The sequence below is a fragment of the Macrobrachium nipponense genome, chromosome 3 (genome assembly GCF_015104395.2).
Source record: "Macrobrachium nipponense isolate FS-2020 chromosome 3, ASM1510439v2, whole genome shotgun sequence".
Taxonomy (NCBI): Eukaryota; Metazoa; Arthropoda; class Malacostraca; order Decapoda; family Palaemonidae; genus Macrobrachium; species Macrobrachium nipponense.
The window spans coordinates 91780007-91807175 of record NC_087202.1 but is presented as its reverse complement, the minus strand read 5'-3'; the positions used below and the strand labels follow the sequence as shown (position 1 = coordinate 91807175).

Genomic DNA, 27169 nt, shown 5'->3' with positions numbered 1-27169 from the left:
TTCTTTGTCCTGTCTAATTGTCATTAACCTCAGATCTTTGCACTTTCGAATCTGTTTTTAAAACTTAAAAGTGATTTCAATTTCATTTTTTGCTTTCTTATTCCTTTTATTTATTTTTTTCCAGCCGTTTGTTGTAACAAACCCTTTGTATTCTAACAATTTTCTTCCGTACTCAGTTAAGCAATCTTCTTCCTAATGAACTCTCAATCTCGGGTATTTGCACTCAGTAAAGGTTATGGTTGTACATCATGTGGAAAAAAAAAATCAGTGGTTATGTTGAGCTACGTGTGTCCAAAATCTATATATGCCCTCTCCATGTTTAGATAAAGGTAAATGCAGGCACCGTTGTTTTGGTCATTGTAAAAACGAAGACAGTTTTCTATTGTCTTTATTTAAAAGGCCTCTTTCATTATTTGAATGAACAAAGAGTCCAGATAAAATTGATTGCATTAGAATTCCTTGAGGTTGTGCTTTTGTGCTGGGTGTCAGTGAACTTGAATAAGGTATTATTCATTTGATAAGGAGAATCAACTCCAAAACCTAGGAAGGTGTATGTGTATATGAGATAGGGCGTTTGTCAAATTTTTGGATTCGTCCCTTGGCTTGTGCTGCAGTCCTCTTATTGTAAATGCACGTCGTCAGGGGGAACTGTTTCAGTTAAATTTTCAGGTTGAACCTATTAAAGAATTCGCAGACGTTTTGTAGGAGGGAGGTAGGAAAGAATGCGTGTTATTTTTAGTTTGTTATGCCCCCACGTGTTATGAGGTGTGGTCGAGCTAATGAGAGAGCAGAAACTAGAGGTATGCGACTTGCACATCACTCCTCCTCCTCCTCCTCCTCCTCCTCGGCCCCTTTCCCAACATCACTCCACTTCCGTAAATGGGTTTCACGCACACTACATTTTGGAGGCTGTATTTAGGGGCCAGTTGCTAAGGATTTCATTTCTCTGTCGGTATTTTCTCCGAATGGTCCATGCAAATGCTTTTAAATAGATGCAAGTATTGAGAATGATATTGCGAGTTCCATGACTGCATTCAGTGAACATTTGTGAGACTGATGTTATACCAACTTCCCACCCCCCCACCTCTCACACGCATTGTGTTAGTGTGTGTATGTGTGTATGTATTATATATATATATATATATATATACTCTATATATATATATATAGATAGATAGATAGATAGATAGATAGTAGATAGTAGTAGATAGATAGGTATATCTGTACTTATTCGAGGTCATATTTGGTACGTATTAAAGATAATCATATTTCGGCCACATTTCACGTCTTTAGCAAGCTTATGTTTGATAGTGAACTTTGGAGTAACGTCCATGTTTTCAAAAGTAAACTGGGTGAGTAGCTGCTGTATCGACAGAAACCAGTTCAGTTTTAGCTTGGGCGTATCAACAGTTCTGCCTCCACCTACATCGAGTAGCAAAAAATTTTATAGTGTAAACTGGAATTTTTGGCATTATATATACATGTAGAGCTTTATTTTTTTATTACTTGGTTACTAAGGTACGTGTTAAGTCTCTGATGATATTGGAAGTCTACTCTTCTTGGAGAAATATTGTGCTATGGAAAGTGAAATGAAATGCAAAAGGTACCGAGAATCATTCTGCATTGGTGGCCATCTGCTGCGATAGTGTATAAAAAATCTTGGTCTCGTAGCATGGAACATGGCTGCGTTTAGGTCAAGTAACTGGGACAAGGTGAGCCAGTCCAGCTTGAATAGACATGAGAGAGAGAGAGAGAGAGAGATGGAGAGAGAGAGAGAGAGAGAGAGAGAGAGAGAGAGAGAGAGAGAGAGTGGAGCACCTGACACAGGGAAGAATGGTAGTGATAGTTTGAGAGAAGATAGGTAAATAGGAGAGATGGAGGAAAACGGGCGGGACTGTAGTTCGCACACCTACGTACTGGTAGTCTTCGTCTATTCAATAATGTTAGTGTACAACAGCTGTTGGATCGGAGTTTGTCTTTGCTTCCTTGCTGCTTTTAAACGTATTTGTCGATAAATTTAGATCCTGAACTTCTACTGTATAGCGTCTTTGGAAAGTTTTTTTTTTTAAACACACACATATATATTAATCTATAATATTAATATCTATATATATATTATATATATTATATATATTAATATATATATATATCTATATATATATTGTATGTCGCGAGGATAACAACGTGATATAGAATATAAATAGAGTTTATGGCCTCATGCCGTTTAGAAAGTGAAACAGCGTAGTGCTAGACTTTGCACTCCATTGATGCACTTTCCCCCGTGGCTGCCTCTCTCTCTCTCTCTCTCTCTCTCTCTCTCTCTCTCTCTCTCTCTCTCTCTCTCTCTCATATAATTATATATATATATATATTATATATATATATATATATATATATATATTATATATATATATATATCATTCGAGGTCATATGTTGGTGCGTATTAAAGATAATCATATTTCGGGCTCATTTCTTATACTGGATTTTGTTTTCTGAATTGAGTGTGAATGGGGCCCATCATATTATCATTTGAATTGCTTGGAATTATAACTTTATGACCCCTTTGTGGGTCTTTGTTAGTGTCCTTCATCTCGTACTTATAATAATGCTGTGGTGTGGTCACTGCTCGAGTTGGTGACTGGCTCACTGCCGTCTGCGTGCATAGAAAAACCCACCTTTGTAGAAGGTGCCAAATCTGAGAGTAGTGGCTCTGTTGCTGTTTGTAGTTGCTTAGGTTCCTCATTATCGTGTTCCCTTATTTCGTTCTTAGCCGTTTATGTAAACTCTATTTCTAACCGGTCTCACTTCGGGTGCCTTTTATTATTTTTTTTTTATTTTTTATTTTTTTTGTGGGAGGAAGTGGGTGTTGGTGGGCGTCAACGCCCTTACCAGTCTCTTTACCAGGAAAAGGACAGTCTTGCTGAGATACCTATTGATTTGATGACCTGGTTGTAAGTCGGTACATGATATATTTCGTGGTAAATGGAACAAGTACAGCTCTGTACGACTTCTAACGAACTGATATGGGTGTACGTTAATCGGTCTTTGTACGTCGAGAAAGTATTTTGGTGAAAGATATATATATATATATATATAATATATATATATATATATATATATATGTGTGTGTGTGTGTGTGTGTGTGTGTTTTATTACAATCACCTCTATGTCCTCTTGACGTCTCTAATTCTTCATACTTTTTTTTTAATACGGTTGTCTCTACAAAGCTTGAGATCCAAATGCAAGATATGGAAGAAACTTTGACGTTCTGATTCTCCAGATGCGGACACGAATCCTGCTACAGACGCCAGAGTTTCTGCCTAAGCTTGTATTTGTATTCTAGGCCCTTGTAGTAACTAAGGGTATCCAAAAAGTGTGAAAAATTCTAGAAGTTGAAAGGGCATTGTTGTTATTACAATACCCGTATGTATCTGGTAATTTTTTTTAAAGTGAACAATTCATAAAAAGTACCATTCAGGGAAGAAAGATGCTTTTAACGTTAGAGTTCATTCTTGAAAAAATTCTAGTCTTGCAACCACCAGATGATATGAATGAAGTCCCAATATTTATAAGAAAAATAATTTCTGAAAGTCTTTCAGTGCTGAAGCCTTCGGTTCCAAAAATACGTAAAAGAATATACAGCATGTGGATAGCCTCTCTCTCTCTCTCTCTCTCTTCCTTCTCTCTCTCTCTTCTCCTCTTTCTCTCTCTCTCTCTCTCTCTATCTCTCTCTCTCTCGTCCTCTCCCCTCTTTCCTCTCCGTCTTCTCTCTCTCTCTCTCTCTCCTCATATAGGCAGCAGGTCCGTGTAGGGTTCGGCACAACGACTTTACCATGCCCCTTGGTCTTGATCCGATTCTCCTTGTTGCTTATTCATTCTTTGATTGTACCACTATATTTTGCTAGAAGTTAAAGTAATTTTAGTGCAATTATTGAAATTATTGCCATAATTTTTTACAGTGTAATACTGATCTTAACTTGATTCAAAAAGAAATATCATGAACGTTCAAAAATGATGCATGGCTCGTGTGTGTGTGTGTGTGTGTTTGCGAATATATATATATATATATATATATATATATTATATATATATATATAGATATATATACATATATAGTGTATGTGTACGTATATGTATACACACATCTAACCTTTTGCCCCTGTAGGGGGTTAGTGCCGTCAAAGCACCTCATGCGGTGCAATGTAGGCATTGCTTAAGGTTCTTTGCAGCGTTCCTTCTGCCCATATCTGCAACTACTTTCATTCCTTTTACTGTACCTCTTTTCATATTATCTTTCTTCTATCTTACTTTTCACCCTTTTCTAACAATTGATTCATATTGCAACTGCAAGTCTTTCCTCCCGTTACACTTTCAAACCTTTTCACTCTCAATTTCCGTTTCAGCACTGAATGGCCTTAGTTGCCCCAGTGCTTGGCATTATGCCTAAAACCAGTAAATCAGTCAATCAAACCTTTTGCCGTGTGTGGAGTAACTCAGGTCGACATGACAAAAAAAAGGGGGGGTGGGCGGTTGTTGTTGAGGGAAGATACGAAAGTATGTTAAAAAAGTAAGCATGTATGAACATATGACAAAACATTTTGAAGTGCAAGTGATTCTATCCAGATTTCCTCAAAACATCCAAACTGTAAGATAGTATTTCATAACCTATACACTAGGTGAGGTGACTAGTGAATGGCAGACGTTGGGAAAGTATCCCACTTTTATGAAAGATCATGAGAATGGCCTTGTTGTGAATTACGTTCCCACTTCTTAAAAACTATCCAGTGCATTGTCATGTTTTTTGGAATAATTTCCCCTTGGCTTTTTTCGAGGAACTGTTGTGCCACGTGTAATTTCTCTCTCTCTCTCTCTCTCTCTCTCTCTCTCTCTCTCTCTCTCTCTCTCTCTCTCTCTCTCTCTCTCTCCATTACAAAACTACCTTATATGAACATCTAAAAACTTCATCTTTCACTCTTATAAAATCCTCGGTAGTTTGCTGCGTAATGTGAATTTGAATAGTAAGAGAAACAGATTCCAAAATGTATGAAATCCAGGCAGTGAGTGCGATGATGTTCATCATATCGGGGAAACTAGTATATCGATTTCACAAGGATCAGTGGTGCATAAAACTGCGAGATTCCGGAATTTTTCTAACACATGAGGGACAGTGGTGGAAGCATAAGCTGGAGTGAGATTAAACTGTTTTTAAAAGTATTTGTCCGTCCAAAAGAAAATAATTCTGAATCTGAGGGCATCGTTCAAACTGAGAATATGAGTCTATAAGGGCACCAAACGAAGTAGCACGGACGACTTGAATTTTTGACTTTCAAGCAAATATATCAACGGTCTTCCCCTCAGTAATTAAACCTAGGTAGCCGACTTCTAGAACAAAAGCTGAACGGCGTCCTGGAAATATGCGTGAGTGGATGTGAACCGATTGCAGTTTAATTATACGCACAGTATTAAGCTTATTACTGGGAGTTTTCAGGTTTATTTTTGTCATAAGATTTAGTATTTTGTTCAGAAGTAGAACTTCTGTAATCATATCCTATTCTTACATTGACTCGTTGGCAAATCATTTAGGGCAAAATAATGTCATGTTGCCATTGCTGTAATGGCTATATCTTTATTTTTTTCCTTTGCACATCATGGTTTAATTCTTATTGTATGCTCATTTAGAAGTTGACCTTCGAACTTTCTCGTAAATGTGTTAAATTAATTTCTTAATTTAATTCAAACGTTGTCAGGTCTTGCAGCTCTCGACGGTCACTGAAAAATAACAGGTGGCCTGATAACAGAATCTCAGGTCGTCAATTGTGTACACCGTAATGTTACGTTATGGATACCGTTCGTGCCCAAGGAATAACGATTATGGCGCTTATTAGCTCTATCATGTCAGTGAACTGCATTGAGGCAAAACATGAATGTAGATATTATTAAATATTGGTCACCATTTTGAAGTAAATCATATCTTAAGTCTCATCGGGGGTTTTCCGCGTTGTCTGGGATCATTTTCATCCAGTCTCTCTCTCTCTCTCTCTCTCTCTCTCTCTCTCTCTCTCTCTCTCTCTCTCTCTCTCTCTCTCGTACGTACGTACGTACGTACGAGGTCAGTACTCGTAACCAATGGTGTCATTACCAATTTATACCGGGAAAAAGAGTGACCACGCGCTCCGCTCCCTGTGCACACCACTTAATATGTTTTTGGTAGAGGGAATTATGCCGGTGCCTTCATTGTGTTATCATGATTTTGTTACAAAAATTGGCAACTTTCAGAAGGTATGTGCAACAGCTAATCTATCATTAACCGAAGAAGTTTTAGGTATTTTGTAATTTGCAAAATATTTGTTAACATTTGCAGAAATGTTCACACTTTCCCCTTGTATTTAAAACATTGAGATTCATTTGACCCCCTGATGGGGAACTTAGAATGTATTCGTTTCGTAACCAGATCATGCTGTGATTGATATTCACCGTAAATTGTTATTGTTTATATTCTTTTAGTCTCCATTTTTTAGAAAGTAGGCCTTGAAGTTTCCCTTGTTATTAGGCTTTTGTCAGCTATGTCCACCATTGTTATCTAGAGGCACTGCGCCGTTTGCAAAGTATGCACGTGTTGGGCTTTAACATGGCTTAGTCATCGGTATTGATTAACTTGGTATTCGGAATTTGAACAATGTTACTGGGGTGTGTATTATACACGCGCTCTCTAGTACACACATACATACATACATACATATATATATTATATATATATATACATACATACATACTACTATCATACATATACATACATACATACATACATACATACATACATACATACATGGTAGATAGCTAGAAATTCTTATGACAGATATTGATCAATGTGCGTGATGAATTGTGAATCACCAGGGAGTGAAACGTGCATATTTCAGGTGCAGACAGTTGTAGGTGGGTTGCCTGTGGGTAAGAGTTAGGACTTTTTAACTCCCGCCGGTTACAGGGCTGTCTCTCCCTCACTTCCCCCTGTGTTGCGTGATAGCTGCTCATTACGATTGTATTGCCTCGTGTGAAACTGGAACTTTATATAGCTGGCTTGGGTGAGTGCGTGCACCCTTCCCGCTATTGATTACAAAGCAACTTATAATAAATGTCGATATCGTAGTGTGTGCAGGAGGATAGGTAAAGACTTACCATGCGGACTATGACACACCGGGCTGACTCTTGTACGCGTCTTACTCCTCGATACTCTTTGGGGTCCGATTGGATTTCAGAGCTCTCCCTCCCCTTCTAAAACTACCTACAGGCAAGCGCTGGGTCGTTCACTCCACGTTTCATGAACATTTGGGTATTTCTTTATTGATATCTCCGTCGTCAATTGTCTTCCCTGCGTGCGTTTCTTTTGCAATGTATCTTGTGGAAGAAAGCCTTTTAAAAAAAAATTATCTCTCTCTCTCTCTCTCTCTCTCTTTTCTTGAGATTGTTAATGAAGCTCTGAATGGGATGCAAATCAATTCAGATGGCATATCAGTCAGAGCTTCATTCCTCCCATACCAGTGCTGAGTAGGTAAGGAGAACCTTGGTGCAGCGAATTAAGTCTCATCAAAACAGTTGTATAGCGTCGTTGCCATCCGAGATCTCTCGTGCCATTAGAGGGTAAGTGTTGCGATTTTGTACGAAGTTATGGGAGATTTTTTTTTTTTTTTTTTTTTTTTTTTTTTTTTTTTTTAGTCTCAATAATGCTAGGAGTAGGAGTATGGAATCATTTGATCTGATTTTGTAGGCAAATTAATATTTTAACATATATATATATGTTCATTATAGTTTTTCATTTTAAATCATGCCCTTGAAGTCGTTACGTTTCTTAGCAGATTCTGTAGAGAAGTGAACGTTAGTGGCGAATAGTTACAGTGAATTCTGCAAAGGGTAAAAGTGCCTGATATTTCCCAGTGACGTCTTGTTTAACCGACGTCCGACGGCTCTCATTTCAATTTAGTGCATGTTGGTTCGATCTGTTGATCTCGGAATGCTGTGTCTGCTTCCGTTTTCCGAGAGTGAGCTTTGCTCTATAAAAGTGCAGTAAGCTTTTCTTCCCTTAAGTAATGATTCTTTTTAGAGGATTCTGACAGGGCAAGACGATTTTTAGTGACGGTAGAATTTTGTGTCGGTGTGATTGTACAGTGCGTCATTTCAGTTGTTATTGGACAGGATATGTATATTATTTTTTATTGCAGGAAATAAGTTTCCCAGGGAGTCATTGGAGAGAGATTGGGGACATAACCGGATGTACTGCAATATCATCTGTCGCTTGGTGACACACCTGTTATTTGTTTGAAGTTGGAGTTTCAGGAAAACGATGGTTTTTCTCATCATTCAGAAAGGCACTCGTTGGATCTTTTTCAGTTCTCAAAGAAAGTATTGTTTGTGAATGCCTAGACTAGAGAATTCAAGTTGTGTACGCGAGAGAGTACTAGTTAACTGGAATGTAATATTTTAGCTACAATAGTCACTTGTCAGTGCAAAATTGTAACTGCAGGTTTTGTTTTTAATTTTTCGTGTCATCACCCCGCTGAGATTAATGTAGTTTGCCTAATTTTCTTTTCGTGTTACAATTCTTCTAAACCTGACCCAATGTTAGCATTAGTATTGTGAACTGATTCCGTTGTTCATTTTTTTTATTGGTCACAATATTATTTTATCGTACATACTTGCTTTTACGTCGGTAACTCCTCGATAATAATAAAACAAAAAGTTGCAGTCACTTTGCAAATGTTCACATAAATGTTTTATGGCTTTTATGTAAATAGTTAATATTACTTTGTAACTTCATGTGTGCCCATCTTTTTTTTATCCATGATCGACGATAAATATTGGATTTGGTGTTGTTTTTATTTCCCTCCTTTTATTGCTAAATCACAGCTTTAATTTTAATTGCTGCATTTCAATGAATCCATTATGTGCTTGAAACTTACAGATTATTAGTTAGCTTTGCAGTTGCTTCCCTTGAATACTATGCTTTTTCACTGATGAGAGAGTTTTTTTTTTTTGTCAATAGAAATGATCTGGAGAGGTATATATAGTTGACTGTCTACTTAGTCAGAAACTTGGTTGGATACAGTCTAAGTTTGGCTTTTCAGTGTTTTCAGTTTCTTCCTTTGTGGCATCTACAGCACTTCTGTTCCATTGATTCTGCGGCGTATCAAACTACAAGTCTTCCTTCAGGGTTTTACTGAAATAATTATTAACTTAATATCTTAATGGTAATAAACTAGGACAAATTAGATTTTAATTTCTCTCTCTCTCTCTCTCTCTCTCTCTCTCTCTCTCTCTCTCTCTCTCTCTCTCTCTCTCTCTCTCTCTCTCTCTCTCTCTCTCTCTCTCTCTCTCTCTCTGATAGGAACCCATGACAGACGGCAGTGGGTCATTAGGAGCAGTAATCATTGAAGCAAATTACTATGCCGTGCACAGAACCCCACTCGCCCTCGGCTTCCCCCGAGGGAGGACCTTAGGATAGGAGGAGAGGAAGGGGTGTTCAAGTTAAACGTAGGAAGGAACAATGGTTTTGGGTTGAGGAACATCCGGTACTCAGCTTCTTCTGTTCTCAGGGACGTTTTGTTGGTGCACAGGCATTTTATATTCGCGCTTAAGCGTTGTATGGACCCACCTAAGATTCCCGATTCGCAGTGTGTTTGTCCTCAGAATCTGTGCCGTCGCTTTTCTACTTTTTTTTTCCCCCTTCTACCATTTTGTCCATCAATAACTTGTTTTTTTGTTCATCCATCCAATTGATATTATCAAGCTTGATATTAGAACTTCAAGATAAAACCTGTTGGTCTCTTATGACATGAACTTTGCACATTATTACAAATAAGCTGTCAAGCGTATGTTAATGTAGAGCGTTGGTTAACACTACGTACATATTGTACTGATGCCCTTGAGAAATGTGTATACTGTTGGCTTATGAAATGGGACTTATTTCCTTTTTCGTTTTTTTCATGTTTAATTTTTGTTCTTGTTTTATGTGTCACCAGCATTTGTCAAAACCGGGCGATTATATTTGCTAGAGTCCTCTGGTCACTTGTAGTTGGGGGTGAAAGCTTAAGATATAATCGATCGAGTACAGTGTGTTCGGTTAGTTGGAGGGTGCTTGGTTTTGCAATGGCGACAACTGGTGTAAGTTATTGAGTTCTCGTCTATTGGTTTCTTTTTATTTTCACTCAAGATATTTGAACTACCTGTCTTTTCTTGTCTTCACTCGATGTCAGGTTCCCTTCTTTCTCATTCGGATTTCTCTCTCTGACTGCTGAAGTTCGTTGCTTTTTTCCGTACGTGGTGCTCAGGAGCAGAAAATATGCCATTTTGTGAGTCGAACCTCACGATGTCTTTTCGTTGCGAAAAAAATCTTTTGACGGCATTGGTTAACATTAATTTTTTTCGTCATTTTGCGTGCTTTCATGATTTCGATAAAACTGTTAGTTGTATCGCAATACAAGAAGCATCCCATTTTGTTTGCCCTGTTCTTTCTTGCGGTTAGATTCTTATCTTTCTGGAATGTTATCTTGTATAGCGATACAGCTTGGTGCCAGCTTCCAAAGGCTTTAATTCAGTTTCTGAAAGTTGTAGTCGTTTCATATTCATTGTACCTTTACATTGGCTAACCACTAGATTTATATATATATATATATATAATATATATATAATATATATATATATATATATATATTCAAGGGGATACATTATCCACAGTAGGACCCTCGTGTGTTCAACTTGTTTCTTTTTGTGTAGTTATTCGGTATGCAATTTTGAAATTATTGCGAGCTTCATTTTGTCTGCAAGAATTACCTTCAAAAATTCATAAACGCTTCAAACAAGTCTGTTGAATGTAAATTTGAAAGATTTCTGAATAAATTTTTTAGTAAATTTATAAGCATTTCAGGAAAATAAAGGTAGGGTAAACGATTTGGTTAAATGGATAGACTGATGGATTTGCCAAGCTTACTTTACGCATTACCAATTGCCCCATGTTATTCTGGAGGATTGAGGAAGAGGAAAATCTGGCACAAAAAGGATGAATTAAGATCCTAGTGGTCGTTTCATCTGTGTGGCATCTAGCTCCTTGTACATATATATATTGTACCGTTCCCTTCAATGCCTTACCACTGTTACCGGCCGCTTTTGGGCAAGAACGCATGATGGTACAAAGTCAGCTCAATCTACTCTGATCTAACCAGCTGTCCAGCGTTTGATCTTGTGCTTAATCAAATACTTCCGTTAGATACCAAATCTACCTTTTTCGTTTCATGTCTTTAAAAAGATATATCTTTTAGAGTGGAATTGTTTTCCAGTCACCAAACTTCTTCAGGAGGCACTTTTTGCCCCATATTAACCTTTGTTTGTGGGATTTTAACCATTTATACACATATATGTAATATGTGTGTGTGTTTTTTTTTGTGGGAGGGGGGGAGCCGGTTAACCAACATCATGTAATTGTTAAATCAATGGTAAGTTGATTTGACAATGTAAATAAGTCAACAAGTAAATATTTAATCTAGTTGAATGAAGATGAATAAAGCAGTATATAGAAGATTCGAATGTATTGTAAAGAGGAGAAGAAATAAACCATGAGTAAAATAAAATGGAGATAAAATTAGTAAGGCAACGACTGAGAACGTGGTACATGATATTCACATGGTTGTTCAGGTGTCTCGGGTGCCAGATATTGAATAACTCTTATTCATACAGAAGCGTCTGAAAGGCGCATATTGACTTTTATCATGTTTTGTTGTGTAGTGCTTGCCTTTGCCTCTTGCCCCTTGGTCACTTTTGGTATGCCTTTTCATTGTATTTCGACAACGGCTATTTATTCCCAGGGGAAAAAAAAAACTTACCTAACGTACTTTGAATGTTTTAAACCTCTCCTCCCATAAATATGTATATTTAGCTTGTCATCATGTTCGCCACAGCTCCATTCCTTTTGGGGCATTGTTAGATGTCGCCAATTTTAAGTTGACGCTTGAATGAGTTTGTGGCGGTGGCTCTCTCTCTCTCTCTCTCTCTCTCTCTCTCTCTCTCTCTCTCTCTCTCTCTATCTCTCTCTCTCTCTCCTCTCTCTTCTCTCTCCCTCCTCCTCTCTCTCTCTGTCTCTCCTCTCCTCATCTCTCTCTCCGTCTCTTCTCTCTCTCTCTCTCTCTCTCTCTCTGACTGTCATTAAGTTTATTCGTGTTATTCGTGACCTCTTAGTCGTACCTTTTTCTAAAGAGTTAACAGTCATATATGTATATGTATATATATATATATATATATACATAGATACATACATACATACATATATGGCTGAAATATGCATTTCCGCACTCATATGTTAATGTGGTTGTTACCGGTTTTAAGTGTATTTTCCTTTTGAAGCAATTGATGTCTTATGGCATTATTAAAAATTCGTGAGATATATATTTTTCAAGCAATAAACGAATGAGTAGTGCTTGATTTACTAGACTGTATCCGCCATCGTTTTTGTCTTTCTTTCCCTGCCATGTCCTACCGAATCGACGTAGCCACTAAAACCATTCTTCCCTCCCCTCACTTGCTCACGTCTCTTCTTCTCTGATACTTGGCAGATTGATTTTTTTCTTCCGATGTCATTCATACCTTCATTTTATCCCTACTTGATATTTTTCCAAGGGTCGATTGACGCCATCTATTGTTCCGTTCCTGGGGGTTACACACACACACACACACACACACACTTACTTCACAAATGATTTTCTCATAAAGGATACCGTGCATCTCTCTCTCTCTCTCTCTCTCTCTCTCTCTCTCTCTCTCTCTCTCTCTCTCTCTCTCTCTCTCTCCCCTCCTATTTGTTGTAACAGACTTTTTGAAATACAGCATCGATTTGTTTACCGAAAGTTGCAAAACTAATATTTGTAAAATGTTGGGAATAGCTGGATATTTAGGACAACTTCCCCTCCTTTCCTGGATATGGTCGGTGTGCTTGGAATGGCGGCGGTATGTCGTTCAGGGGCCTTAGAAAGGTGTGTTGAAATTTATATTCTAGACATGGAACGATGACTGAACTGGACAAGTAAGAGTTTCCTCAAGCTGGCTTGTCCTCGATCCATGCGCGGACTGGTATGCGTGTAGATTTGGCAGTGAAGGAACTGGCCCAGCAGCACATATACTTACTTTACATGGTCGCCTTTCAACTTATCACAAAAAGAAAAGTGTAAATGTGGTTTATTGTCCTTGGGGAAGGATCGGATGGAGGCAGCATACGGCATCACTTGAATACACAATATCCACACCTGGAGAAAGGAAAGGGTGATTGCCAAATACACACGGGATTGTCCGTATGTATTATGCCTTGTTTATTAATACTCAGGCTAATTTTAATTGTATGAAGGTGGTAGTTGATATATATATCTATATATATTTATATATATAGATATATATATACTATATATATATATATATATCAATGAGGAGAAGGCCATAAAGACTTGATAAAAGGGTCAATTTATTCCCGACGTTTCGTAATGTCTTCATTACATTTTCGAGGGCTGTACAAAATAGATAGCATAAAATAAATTACAATAAAGCTAAGAATTTGAGATTTAAAAGTTGCACAATGAATACTAATTTAAAATTGTGCAACTTTTAAATCTCAAATTCTTAGCTTTATTGTAATTTATTTATGCTATCTATTTTGTATAGCCCTCGAAAATGTTATGAAGACATTACGAAACGTCGTGAATAAATTGACCCTTTTATCAAGTCTTTATGTCCTTCTCCTAATTTATGTATATCCGGCTGTGGCCACCGCTGTTTGGATATATATATATATATATATATATATATATATATATATATATATATATATATATGATATGTATATATGTATGTATATATGTATGATGTATATATGTATAGAGAAAGATAAATAGATACAAATGAGAGATGAAATGGAACTTTATTACGGCTTTCAGTGTGTTATTTTCATGGTTTTGTACCATTATTAACGTTACTAGAAAAGTAGTTTAAATTGTCATTCACACTGTTGAAGTATTTTGCATGTTAGTTTAAAAACCTTAGAATGTTACGGCAGGCTGAGTGTGGGAGGTACCATGCTTTCGGCCTTAAGCACTGCCCCACGGATATGTGCCGACGGTGTCTTTCATGTCTCGGTGGTTACCCCATCCAGTTACTAACCAGACCCGAAGTTCCTCAACTCTCCTAGTTGAACTACTATAGTGTTGTAGTGGACTTGTTCCCGGAAAAAAAGAATTGCAATGTAACAGTTAATTTGGAGAAGGGGAGTTAATTAGTACGGGATGCCTTCATAGCATACGCAGCTAATGATAAAGAGTGGTGGTTGTTGTTTTGTAAAAGTGAACACGAATAGAGAACGTTATCGATATGTTCTGGAAAGGGCTTGCTTGTTGGAAATGCAATTTCGAAGCGCATAGGCATGCGCGAAAAAAACAAAAATGGTGGCCAGAGAATGGGCAAAGTATATCAAAGCCGTGTAGAAAGGAGGATTCTAAGAGCTGACCAAGTGTATGTATATATATATATATATATATATATATATATATATATATATATATATATATATATATATTACATACATCATACATACATACAGGAAAATCAAGAGCGCATGAACAATATAAACAGTATATGATGGGCTTGACATATTATGTTGTGGGGGTTGACGTGCATAGCATAACCACGCAAGTTATATTCTTTATTCGTGAACACGAGAAAACAGTTAGCATATTTACCTGTATGGTTTACTTGACCTTCTAGCCAAGGGTTGCTGTTAATAGTGACGGTAGACATATGTACGAAGCCTAGCCTAGTAAAAAAAATATATTTTTTTCTCCTACGATGAGTATACCCTTTAGGAACATTAGGCTTTGAAGGCTATTCTGATCAATGTACAGATGCGGCGGGAGAAGCTCTTGAGCACGAACTTGACTATTACCATTTTCTTGGTTTATGATAGATAAAATTTTTCGTGCCCTTCGTCTTATATGAAGAAGAGAGTTTATCATCTCTTATGTATGTTCATAAAACCATCGTACAACTTTTGTCTGTGTGTGTGTGTGTGTGTTTTTTTTTATGATAGGAGCTAGGTGGGAAATATGTATACTTGTGTGTTTTAATGTAATTTTTCTATGGATCGTCTTCAAATCGACGACGGGACTTTCAACCTGAATTTCATGAAAGCCTGTCCTAGGTATGGGACCTGTAGCTTTTCTTGAAATGCAGTTGGATTTGCAGAATTCAGCATCAGAAGGTGAGGGCGCGTGTTAGTTTTCGCCAGTTTATGCTTGAAAATACTTTCGGCCTTCGTAATAGCGTCCGTGAAGGTTAAACTACACGGAAGCCATAATTTCCAGTTATATACTTTAGATTTCAAATGTATATAAATTTCATTTTTGCATTTGACAGTATTTCTTACACAAATTGTCCTTTTGCATACTTATCTAATCAGTTCAGCTAAGCTGTCCAACGTAGCTTTGTGATAAAATTTTACTATTCAGTAATGGAAGTACATTCATCAATCAATAATCTTTGTTAGGGTGATTTTTTTTAACGAACTTTTCTTAAAACCGTAAGGGATATATAGTACATCACCGTTTCGATTAACTGACTAATTTATATGTTCGTCTGGTTCTTTTAGGCTTATACATTGCGATCGTATGACTCCTTTAGTCCTCAGTCGACGGGCAAAAATATGTGCTTTATTTGTAACACTCGTTGCATAATTCGCCAAGAAGTTTAGTACAAATCTTTTTGTGGTTTTCATAGGAGCTTTGGTGATTATTTCAAGTAGAGAAATTAATTAAATATAAAATTATTAATTTCGTTTTTATAGAAAAGGACGTTGTCTAGTCTACAAATGACCTTATGTCATTGAGAAATCTTTTGAAGATAATTCTAACACCTTTGTAATATTTAGTTAACTTGAATAAGTACCTGTCTTTACTATGAGCTGCTGCTGCTGCTCTCTCTCTCTCTCTCTCTCTCTCTCTCTCTCTCTCTCTCTCTCTCTCTCTCTCTCTCTCTCTCTCTCTCTCATGCGTAAGATGTTAAAGTATGCAGTAGACAACAGTATTTTCTACAGCTGCAGTAAAAGAAGAATATTATTATAGTTTGAGATTAGGTAAGCGACGTCTCTCGTGATGTACCTTATGCTGCAATAATGTTTCTTGTGCTCGTGGTTGCAGCTAATGGATTAGCTTAGTCGCTACGGTCTTCTGGCCAGAAAGGGTCGCTTCTCCTTCTCTCTGGTAAACCACATTGCATTGGCATGCCTCCAAGATTTTTTGGAACTACATTTGCCGTGTTGCAGTGGTTACGACTCTCTCTCTCTCTCTTTCTCATGGTTTTGCCCTAGTTCGGTAAAAATGTGTAAACAACCAATAAAAATGTTTTTGTTACTGTTGATATCTGCTTACATTTTCAAGGCTCATTATTTGTTAGTATCAGAACTTAAACTGTGTTGGGCACTAGAAAATGCAGTGTTCCTCGATATGAAAGACATCATGAGGTTCTAGTGGGTTTAAGTGACTGTTCACGCGAGCCTTAATATAGAGACAGAAGTTATTTCCATTATTCTCTTGTTGTACTTAGCTCTACGTATATTTGTTAGAGGACATTCAGTATTTTAGATGTCTGAAAAATCCTATTTGCATTTAATATTGTTTTCAAGAGAACGTATCGAAAATATATTTTAATTTTACCTGAATGTTGATATGAAAGATTTCTGTAATGATTTACATTTTTCTAAATCGTCATTCTTAATAAAACCGTCATGTTTGCTGCGCATTGTACTGAAGACATTCCAATGTGATGTAGTGTAGGTTTTCTTGGGTTCTCGAACCAATTAACGTTTGTGCCAGGCTTTCGTAGCCTTTTCTCGGTTGTTTTCCTGCATGTATGTTAGGTGTTTTTGTGTTTGTTGATTTGATTAATTGTATCGACTTGTCAAAATGAGATGCCAGAATTCCTAAGGTGATATTTAAGCCATATTAACTTACATTAGCTTTCTGGTTTTGGGTGAGAGGGCTTATTTGATATTTATTCTTAAATCCGGTAATCATTTGGAGGAGTTTTGCCGAGTATATTTCTGTATATGTGAATGTTCATTAACAAGGGTAACTATTGTGCACTGGGCACTAGAGTTGTGAATATGTGGGGAACTTCAACTTTGCACATTTTCCACCAGCTTTTGCCAAAGCTTCCAAAAATGGGAAAGTTTCACTCTGAAGGAAATCCATTTTTAGTGAAAACATTCTGCTTAACGTATTAACTAAATTTCCCCTTAAATTGTTAAACTTATTTTGTGTCTGTGACCTTTTCTACCTGGAATCAGTTGATGGCGAAGAAACATTTCATTACGTAGCTCAATAGATTCCATTTCTCACTTCTAAACCTAATATTGTGCCCTGCCTTCAAAAGGCTAGGTTATTTGTCATCGTAGAAAATGACTCGATCGGCATTCAGGATCTCATTTCGGGCATTCAGTCCAAGTCCAGTGGGAAGTGGCGATACGACGAGCTCCTGCTGGCGGCTGTTGATGAAGCCAGGTTTGGCGAGGACACCCAAGGACGAGTAAGTGTGGCGCTGTTGCGTCTGAAGTTGCTGCTGCTGCTGCTGCCGCCGCTGCCGCTGTCGCCGCCGGTTCTTGGTTGCCTTTATTGTACATGGCAGTCAGGTGCGATCGGGTTGCTCCTTCGTTCACATCTCCCCACATATTGTTGCCCTTTCCATACAAATGTTGAGCTTTTTCTTATTCATATAACTTGTATATCGATCTAACCAAATCTTGATTTTTGTGACTCGCTCTTCCTTTCAAGAGTGGAGGTTGAGTTATCGTTAAGCACGTGCGTTACATTTCTTATGGAAACATTATTTCACCATTCTGAATGACAGCTTGGGGTTTAAAGGTTTATAGTGACGTGTTGATTACACCGTGTATTTTTCCCCTCGAAGATGGACACAACGAGACCACGTGAAGATTTTCGTCTTGCCAATACAAACAGGTTTGTGATCCTCCTTTGAGGAGATCAAGGTTAAGCTCGACCATCAGGCAAGAACAGCCCGTGCTAACTCCCTTTAACCCCTCCGTTGTTCCCTTCCCTCCCTCCCTTCTGTTACCCCAGCTATTCTCACAACGAATGTCCCCCACCCCCCTTCCATCCCCTATCCCGTGGTCTTCGATACCTTGCACGAACGCTTCTGGATGGGTGGCTAGGTGGACAAGGGATGGTGGGTGGGTGGGTGGGCGGGTTGGTAATGCTGCTACATACCACAGCGTACCAAGGGCATGGAAAGATTATCATGGCAGTTGTTTTCCTTCTGTAGGTACTCGTTAAGTTGCGAAATTGTGTTTAGGCCAGTTTTGGCTTTGACGTATTTGTATTTCAGCACAAGTTCGGCGCTGCAGGTAAAAGGAAGCAGCCTTTTTCGTTTGACAAAGATCCCAGCCGCAAAATTTTCAGTCGTCGAGTGAAGGAGTTTCGTTGCCTCCGAAGTATCCTGATGTCAGGTTATTCTCATAAGGAATTTACATCGATTATTCTCATAAGGAATTTACGTCGAAGGTTAGGTACTCAGGGCCCCCAGCTTAAGTATCTGATCCATAACTACTGCTGTATATTTATTTGATGCCGATTTAATTAGGGAGGAGGAGCATAGGAGGAAGCGTAACAGAAAAATGTGAAGTGGAAACCGGGCTGTAGTTGCCGCCCTTGAGGAAAACCGCACCCACCAGATGTTGAGGATCAGTGCTCAAGGGCAGTGTTGCCTCGCTTCTCGTACTGGCTGCGGCTCTCTTGTGACATTCAGAACTGTAGTTATAACTGGTGGTTGCAGGATTCCATAATTCCGGCTTATTGAAACATTCTCATGTCAGTTATTTGTTGTGACAGTTTATCGGAATCCTGTGCGCGCGTGTTAGTCTAAGATGAACCAAGTGTTGAGTTTCTTGTCCAGCCCTACAGCCACCGCAGCGGCTCCATCTCCGGAGGCGCTGCGTTATCCCTGGTGCTTCGTACCGAGGGTTAGTGTCTCTTGTTGCTTGTGGTCGTATGTTTCAAGGGTTACTTTCTGGAAGAAGCTCTGTAAGCGAAAGTGTTTTGTCAGGGTCAGTGAAAGCGAGGACTACCTCCGAAAACCAGCTCCGGAGGTGGAGGTGACTACTAAAGGTCCGAGAAAATATTTCATTGAGGCAATCGAGCTACGTAGCCTTCCTTACTCTGGCGTTTAGTAGTTCGACATTTAGTTTCCATAGTTTTATTATCATCTTGAGTTTGTTCGTGTTCCCAGTCATGAAAGAAGTATTTTCTTTGTGGCTATTAGTGAACGCCGTTTCCTACGCCAATCTGTTCCGTGCTTGTTTGACTAATTTTCATATATGAAATTGCTCATAAATGACGTCATTCACGACGGTGAAGTTGCCAGCTGGTTTCCCCACTCCTACTAAACATCATGGCAGTAGGAATAAAGCGTTTATCTCTATTTATGTGGAGAGGATATTTTCTATTTGTGAGTTGTTGGTTTTGTGAAATATGAGAATGTATTTCAACGTATAACAATAAAGTAGAATTATTATTTTTCAACAGTACTCAAATGATCTTCCCTTCACCTCCCTTGAGCTACTTTTAACATGTACAGTCTGTTTCATATATTTTCTGTCTTCACCACGACTTGTATTTGCTAATTATGGCAATGTCTTATAGCAACATAAAAAGTGGATGGAGCAATAAAGTAAGGGCCGGGATGTATTGAGAAAGCATTTGTGCAGTTCGTGTGAAGTAGATGTATTTGGTATTTTTATTAATGAAGTTATACTAGAAGCAGTGTTAGTGAATCCTTGTGAATTGTGAAGGTCTGCTCGGGTAAGAAGGAATAAAATGAATGCCTACAATATATAGGCCTTATTAAATTAAAGTTTAGTACCCAACGAAGCATTGCTCCCTTGCCTGACTCAATGCAAGGAAGCACCCTTGTCATGGTGTTCCTGCTAGTCTCCTTCCTCTCTTCTACCATTAACTCCCAGACTGAGAGGCAGGCAGGTGTGGCCATGAACCAGCGTGAACCCCAGGAACGTCAATTGACTTTAAGTGTCCTTTTTGGCAAGTGTCAACTCGAAAAATCGGAAGACGTGGGAAAACAGGAGGATGAGAATTCTAAAACTCTTAGAAGTCTCCACAAGGCCGTGCAAATCGAGTGTATGTGGGAAATGGTGATCTGGCTGGTCTCATGATAGGAGGAACCTACCATTGCCTGTAGAAGCGAGATCGGAAGAAGAAGAACTAAGGGCAAGTTCATGAATGCATACTAATGAAACGGGAAATAAATGGTGGAGTATTTCAAATATGAGAGCATTGTTCCAAACGAGCAAGTTAAGCTAACATGCTTATGAAAACTGGGACGAAGACAAAAAAAGGCATTTTAAATATGACCTTTGGAAGTCTATTAACTGACCAGTGTGTTTTTAAAAGTGAAAGATTCTTCAACATTTTTATTAAAAGCAATTGCATAATATGGTAGAAATAACCTGAGGCAGTGAAATAACTAAGAGGATCTCTTGTAAGAAGAGTTCAGTAAATCAGGTAAAGAATTGGAGCAAACTGGGGAGAAGAATTCTGGATGGCAAATGTGAAAGCAATAAATTTGGAAAATTAGATGATCAGCAGAGTCGATTTGTTCCTAAATAACATATCTGTCCCTTAACTCGAATGAGTAATGAATAACTACAACCTTTACGTCGTAGTATTATAATTGCGTTGACGCATAATAATTTTGCAGCCTGTTGTGTGCATATTGTTTTTCTGTCTGTCTATCGTGGCCATGAGAATAGTTTTACATATTAATCTCCTGCTTGAAACGCAGTGAATGTCTTTGTCACTTCCATACTGTTCATTGTATTTACATTCTTTGTTTTTTCCCGAGGGAGGTGAGGGCGTTCACGACTCGCGGAGATGAAAGAACATTTCAGAGACCAGATGAGAGAATTCAGCCAAGATGACACGTATCCATTAGGAACAGGGTTATCTGTTAATTTATTATTAGTGAATGCAGTTGAAGGTGATGAAATGATAGCAGCAAAGAACGTTAAATGAAAGACCCACGAAAGAACATTAACTTCAGGAATGAGTGTTACAATATCACCAGACTCTACTTTTAAAAGTAGTTGTGCAATGCGAGGGTGAGAGATGAGACCATTCTTCATTGTCGTGGAACCAACCCGAACCCAACTTCAGCTCGTGATGCGAATTATGAAGGTTCTCGACAGAGCTGATTCTTTCTTCAACTTTGAAGAAATGAAAGTGAGCAGGCGTAAATTCGGTGAAGGTTTGGTGATTGCAATGGCTGAATAATCATCTCTCAAGTTCTTGCAGTGTATTGCGGTAATGAGAACGGTATTAGAAAAATTATTGTAGATTTTTCATTCTTGTTCCATGCACATTGTAAACACTTGATTTCTGAAAGTTGGGGACTAAAGACGCTGAAGACCAGATGGCGTAATTTGAAAATTATACTGTTGCCTATATATATGTATGTATGTATGTATGTATGTATGTATATATATATATATTATATATATATATATATATATATGAATAATTATCACATCGAACCGTGATCCATTTATATATCAATTCAAGCTACAAATGTCCTTTAATATCTAAATTCACTTTACCTCCCAAATGATATATTTTCATATATGTACCGAAGGGGAATTTTTTAGTTGATAATAATTTCGTCCCCCCATGGGATCGAACCACCGTCCTCGATCCCATGGGGGACGAAATTATTATCAACTAAAAAATTCCCCTTCGGTACATATATGAAAATATATCATTTGGGAGGTAAAGTGAATTTAGATATTAAAGGACATTTGTAGCTTGAATTGATATATATATATATATATATATATATATATATATATATATATATATATATATATATATATATACTATATATATATATATTATATTACTATATAAAAATCATATATCTTCTGTGTGTCATAATACTGTCTTTTCTGTAAACTTTACAAGCGCTAAAACAACCACCGATATTTTTCCTGTTATTATAAGCAGTACAAGTAACCAATGCCCTACGAATCCTAGGTTGGAAGCTCAGAACGAGATGCGTGAAGAGGCTGATCAGAATGGAAGTCTTGGTAGAGTCCTCCGGCCCTACCCAAACATTTCTTACTAATCCGTCCCACTAGGAGTCATCTAGAATGTGTAGCAGAACTAAAAGCGTGAAAGGTAGTTTAGGATAGCATCTTTATTATTAACAAATGTGTAGCAGAACTAAAAGCATGAAAGGTAGATTAGGATAACACCTTTATTATTAACAAAATGTGTATCGCTTGTTACATAAAAAGTTGTAAAGCTCCGATGCGTTTAATTCATTGGCTGAAAAGTCAAGTTTTCGTCAGTCGTTCATATTGCTATACAGTTGATACAAATATGACATATATTGTCTTTTGGATTAGGAATCGATTATTCTGACAAAAGTGGCCAGGCGTATTTGCTGTTTTTCATTTTAAATGAATTGACATGTGAGTTCAGTTATACTCAAGAAGACATGACTGCGATATGCATCACATTGCAGGTAAAGTAGCGGTGAATAAAATAATCGGAAACATATACGAATTAAATTTTAATCTACGTTTTTGAGAATGTTCTTCAAGGCTATAGGCTCCAAGAACTGTTTTTCAATGCCACTGTCGAAGACCGAATAGTAGCTTTCATGTTTATAGCATACGAGCACATAGCATATTTGACCTGCAGTTTTTACCTTGTAAGTCATTTTCTCTCTCTCTCTCTCTCTCTCTCTCTCTCTCTCTCTCTCTCTCTCTCTCTCTCGTTCGTTCGTTAGCAACAAGTCTTCTGAGGTTACACGGTTTTCTTGAATTCTTTGCGTACGGGGAACCGTCTTCCTAATAATTATTTCCAAGAATTAATTGCATGACGAAATGGCAGTGTCAGGCAGGTCGTAATGGGCGATGTAATGATTAAAATGTGTCATTAATTTGAAATAGTCTGCTGCTCAATATCTCATTATATTTTTCCTTTTGTTTGCCCTCTATACTTAGCTACGTTGCACTAAAGGGCCTTAGTGTGTATCGTTAAGGACCCGTCCATGGCATGGAATGTGGTGTAACTCTCTCTCTCTCTCTCTCTCTCTCTCTCTCTCTCTCTCTCTCTCTCTCTGTGCGCGCGCGCCGTCACTGCTAGTCCCGCTTCCTGTGAAACTTCAGTCTTAAACCCAATTGGTTGAATTTGTGAATGAGCGTCTTTGTTTATATGCAGCACTTGGCCTCTAGTCTCTCCCTCCCCCGTATTCTAGTGTTGGTTTTGGATTGAACGATGCCAGATACTCTGATAATCCTCTCATGCTCTCCTAACTTATCTGCGCGCACAGTCTCTGCGTACATGTGTTACAAAACCATGTGCGTCGACTGTGACGTGTATTGAGGATGTCATGAATCACTTGTTGGTGATCTTTGTTTACATGTTGAAGGAGAAGTGAAAAGGGAGGCGTCGAAGGGATAGCTGGTGCTGTACCGGGAGGAGGGGGGGATGAAGAATGACTGTTTGTTGCATGGAATAAAGGGGCTTGGTGTGTGTTTTGAGCAAGAGAGAGGACGTGTGTGCGTGCTGAGTGTACGTCAATTGACTGGTGGTTGAGTCACTGGTGGAGCCCTGTCACGACTCTCTTCTCTCTTCCCCGCTCAAACACACACACAGGTACAGAGGCACCACGTTAGTTTCTTGGCTGACGTTCTCGCGTGCGCACATACACATTTCTTGCAATTACGTAGCTTTCGCTGTCGTCGCTACGCAAGTACTTCCCGGTTTTTATGAGGCCCATACATAAAATAGTGAGTTCAGAACTACCTATTTGTGATATATAGTGATTTTGTGATATGAGTATCGATCATTTTTGTTTATAACTTACGGTGGAAAATGCCATTTTCTCAGAAAATTACCTCTTCAACTTGGGGCATTGAAGGTGGAGGACAGTGATTTATCCATGTGTGTTAGTTCACCATTCACCCCTACTCCCCCTAAAAAGCTACTCTGAGTTAAGGTTTTTTCTTCAAGAGTGACTCTGGAGAATTCTTAAACAGGATAAGGTTTCTTGTGCATTGTCGGTGTTGGGTTTGCGGCAAATCGTTAACAGACGTGCAGACATGATCAATAATCAAAGTGGGAGTTGAAAGACCATGGGTTGGGCCAAGGCTTCAAAGGGTGGCCGTGGTGGAACAAGGTGATAATACATACGAGGGGGAGGATCCACTAGCTGAGAGACCCGAAGCACCCAGCAGCTTTTGCTGGTCTTGCACGCCAAATGAACGGACTGGTGTTGGTCACACTTCCTTGCATTCGTGATGGAACTAGGTGGAACGTCTTCTATTAATTTACTCTCTTTATAAAAAAAGGAATATACATCGTATACATACATCCATATTACATATATATACAAACACACCAAATAGAGAATTTCCTCCACTAGTATCAGATCGTCATTGTTCTTTTTCACTTCATTTATAGACACAATACTGCATATTATGTTTATTCTTGTCCCAAAGTCTTGCTCTCGCGAACGACGTTAGCCGGGGTTTTGTCATAAGAATGACACATTGGAACGCAGTCCAACTCGAGAGGAGCTGATGAAATGGCTGAGTAGACCTGCTGTAGGTGTGTCTTCTCATTCAGCACGGAGCTTTAATGGTGTGTTTTTTGTCTCGTGGAAGAATCTTAACTGTCATTACTTATTGACTCAAATTGTAGCGCAAACCAGTTTCCATTTTCTCTGATGTCATTGATGACGCATGTGGCTATTGGACATTCCACTCACCTGCCTCTGGGAATGTGACCAATACTGTATTAGTATTGGTAATACATTGGTTTATTCAGGACCTCAGGATACTTGTGCTTTCCATACTTCATAAGACTACAAATTATTCTTTCCAGCCAATTTTATATCTTTTAATTTTGTCTTTATAATAATTTACATATCTCTTGACGACGCACTAGTCTTTTCACTTTCTCGCTTGACAGACTAGTATGAAAAATCCATGATATTGTATCCATTTTTGATGGTGGTTGTGGTTGTACCTGCCTGTGGTCATCGACTTCGCTGCATTCCTGAATGTTGTAATAGAATGTTCTCTCAAGGCAGTCAACAAGTGCAGTAAAGCTTGACGATTGTGCGAAATTCTGAGAAAAATAAGAGGGCAATACTGAACATGACTTCACTTCATTTGTTCGGTTTTAGTCATTGCATATTGGAAAGCTATTACCAACCCAGACGTCAACACAGAACGCCATGTGAAAGTTGAGCCCCAAACAAACTTTCTTTAACCACTTTTTCTCATTCACTTGACACCTAAGGGAGGCTTTATCAGTTTTAAGAGACGGACTGTTATGTAAATAAATGATGTCACCAGTTTTGTGTACCAACATGCATGCGATGGGATAGATGCACAAAGCTGATAGGGTGCAAATTTTCCCGGTGAACTGAACTAATGGGTATTAATTTGCAAAGCAGTTTCCAGCAGATGAAATGATCCAAATGGGAATAGTAGAAAGTTAAAAGAGTTAAGAGAATAACATGTTTACTAAACGTAAATGTATCAATATACAGTACTAAGACAGTTGTACAGCCTGCCCATACAATTGTCATTAATAATACTAGTAAGTCGGAAGACTTCGACAGGTTTGGCGATAAAGCGAATGAATTACTCATAATGCATGTCACTGATAGTGGAACTCCTTAGAAGGTAATTGCTTTGGCTCTGCAAAGTTAAGTAGCATTCACATTATTAAGGGGTACAAATACTAAGGGTAATATCAGTGACATTAATACTAATTATATTTGTCGTTGGTTGGAAAAGAGGGCAGTATTTGAACTGTTTTCGTGTGAATCATTAAGCCAGACAATGGTAGTTGCATTGAGTTAATTGCCCTACTGCCTCCCTCCTCGCGACGGCAGATGTGTTGAGACCTTGAAACACCTCTCTCTCTCTCTCTCTCTCTCTCTCTCTCTCTCTCTCTCTCTCTCTCCTCTCTCTCTCTCTCTCTCTCTCTCTCAGAGGTTTTCATTTGTCACATATGCCGTCTGCTTTGTTTCTTGTCATCTCTCATCTTTGATTGGTAGCTATATATATAAATATGTGTGTGCTGTATTTGCAGTTGTTTAGGACTTTATTATATCTTGCAATGAACTTTTGATACAACCAAATATACCTGTTTGGTTGGGGATAGTAAAGCCTACACATAAGAAAACTCCTGAACTGCGCCAGTGCAGAATAAATTGGTGAGGAAAAGCTCGCTCCTTCCTGAGTGCGTGGATGAAATAAATTTTCTAAACTTTGATTGAAATATTCTTGTCAAGGGGCAATTAAATTTGTCACAAGCTGGCTAAAAGAAATAACCATACCAAGAATGAACTCAATAATACTTATAACAAAAGAAAACCAGTGAAACAGAACAATTTTTATTACTCATTTGCCGCGTTCTTAAAAGTAATGCAATTGTACTTGCTTCATATTAATGCAGTTTCATCTGGTTTGAACTTTTGAAGTTCCAAAGGTTCGTTAATAATAATAATGATAATAATAATAATATTTATTATTATTATTATTATTATTATTATTATTATTATACAGAATAACCTTATTCATAGGCTTTTGAGTTTAAATTCAATCTTCAAAACGATTATGGTTTTCATTAGAAAGAAAGCGAAGGTAAAGTGAAATGTAGAAGAAGAATCATTAGAGTAGTAATGCATTGCATCTTTACTTGAACTTTTGAAATTCCAGTTGCCCAACATCCTTAGGGAGAATCTTCCACAGTCAACGGTGTAAGAAGTAAATGACCTCTGGAACTGAGAAGTTAGACAGCGAGGCACAGTTACTGCATATTGGTGTTGCTGTTCAGCGAATCTGGTTGCTCTCGACAGGAAAAGTGAACCAGGGATCAATAGTGGATGTGAAAGATCTCTGTTAAAATACAGCTCATAAAAAGTGACAAACAAGAGACCATCCGTCGATGGTCCAAGTCGTAATTGCTAATATGAGGAAACAGAAACCTACCACGACGAACCACTCTATCTAAGAGACAAATCTCTGGCAAAGGCAGACCCCCA

General features: G+C 38.2%; 1 protein-coding gene across 18 annotated transcripts in view; it reads left to right on the top strand.

Moving 5' to 3' along the window:
• The window catches only part of LOC135221889 (RNA binding protein fox-1 homolog 1-like), a 192372-nt gene that overhangs the window by 97017 nt on the left and 68186 nt on the right, over positions 1-27169 (top strand). For 4 of the 18 annotated variants that reach the window (XM_064259867.1, XM_064259864.1, XM_064259863.1 and 1 more), the window contains exon 1: positions 18783-19052. The exons of 3 other annotated variants lie outside the window; for them this stretch is intronic. In XM_064259867.1, coding sequence (XP_064115937.1) covers positions 18957-19052 — 96 coding nt within the window. In that variant the 5' untranslated portion in view covers positions 18783-18956. Of the gene's footprint in view, positions 1-18782; positions 19053-23748; positions 23898-27169 lie in introns of those variants that run through there. 11 more of the 18 variants (XM_064259861.1, XM_064259850.1, XM_064259849.1 and 8 more) reach the window with 6 other exon arrangements.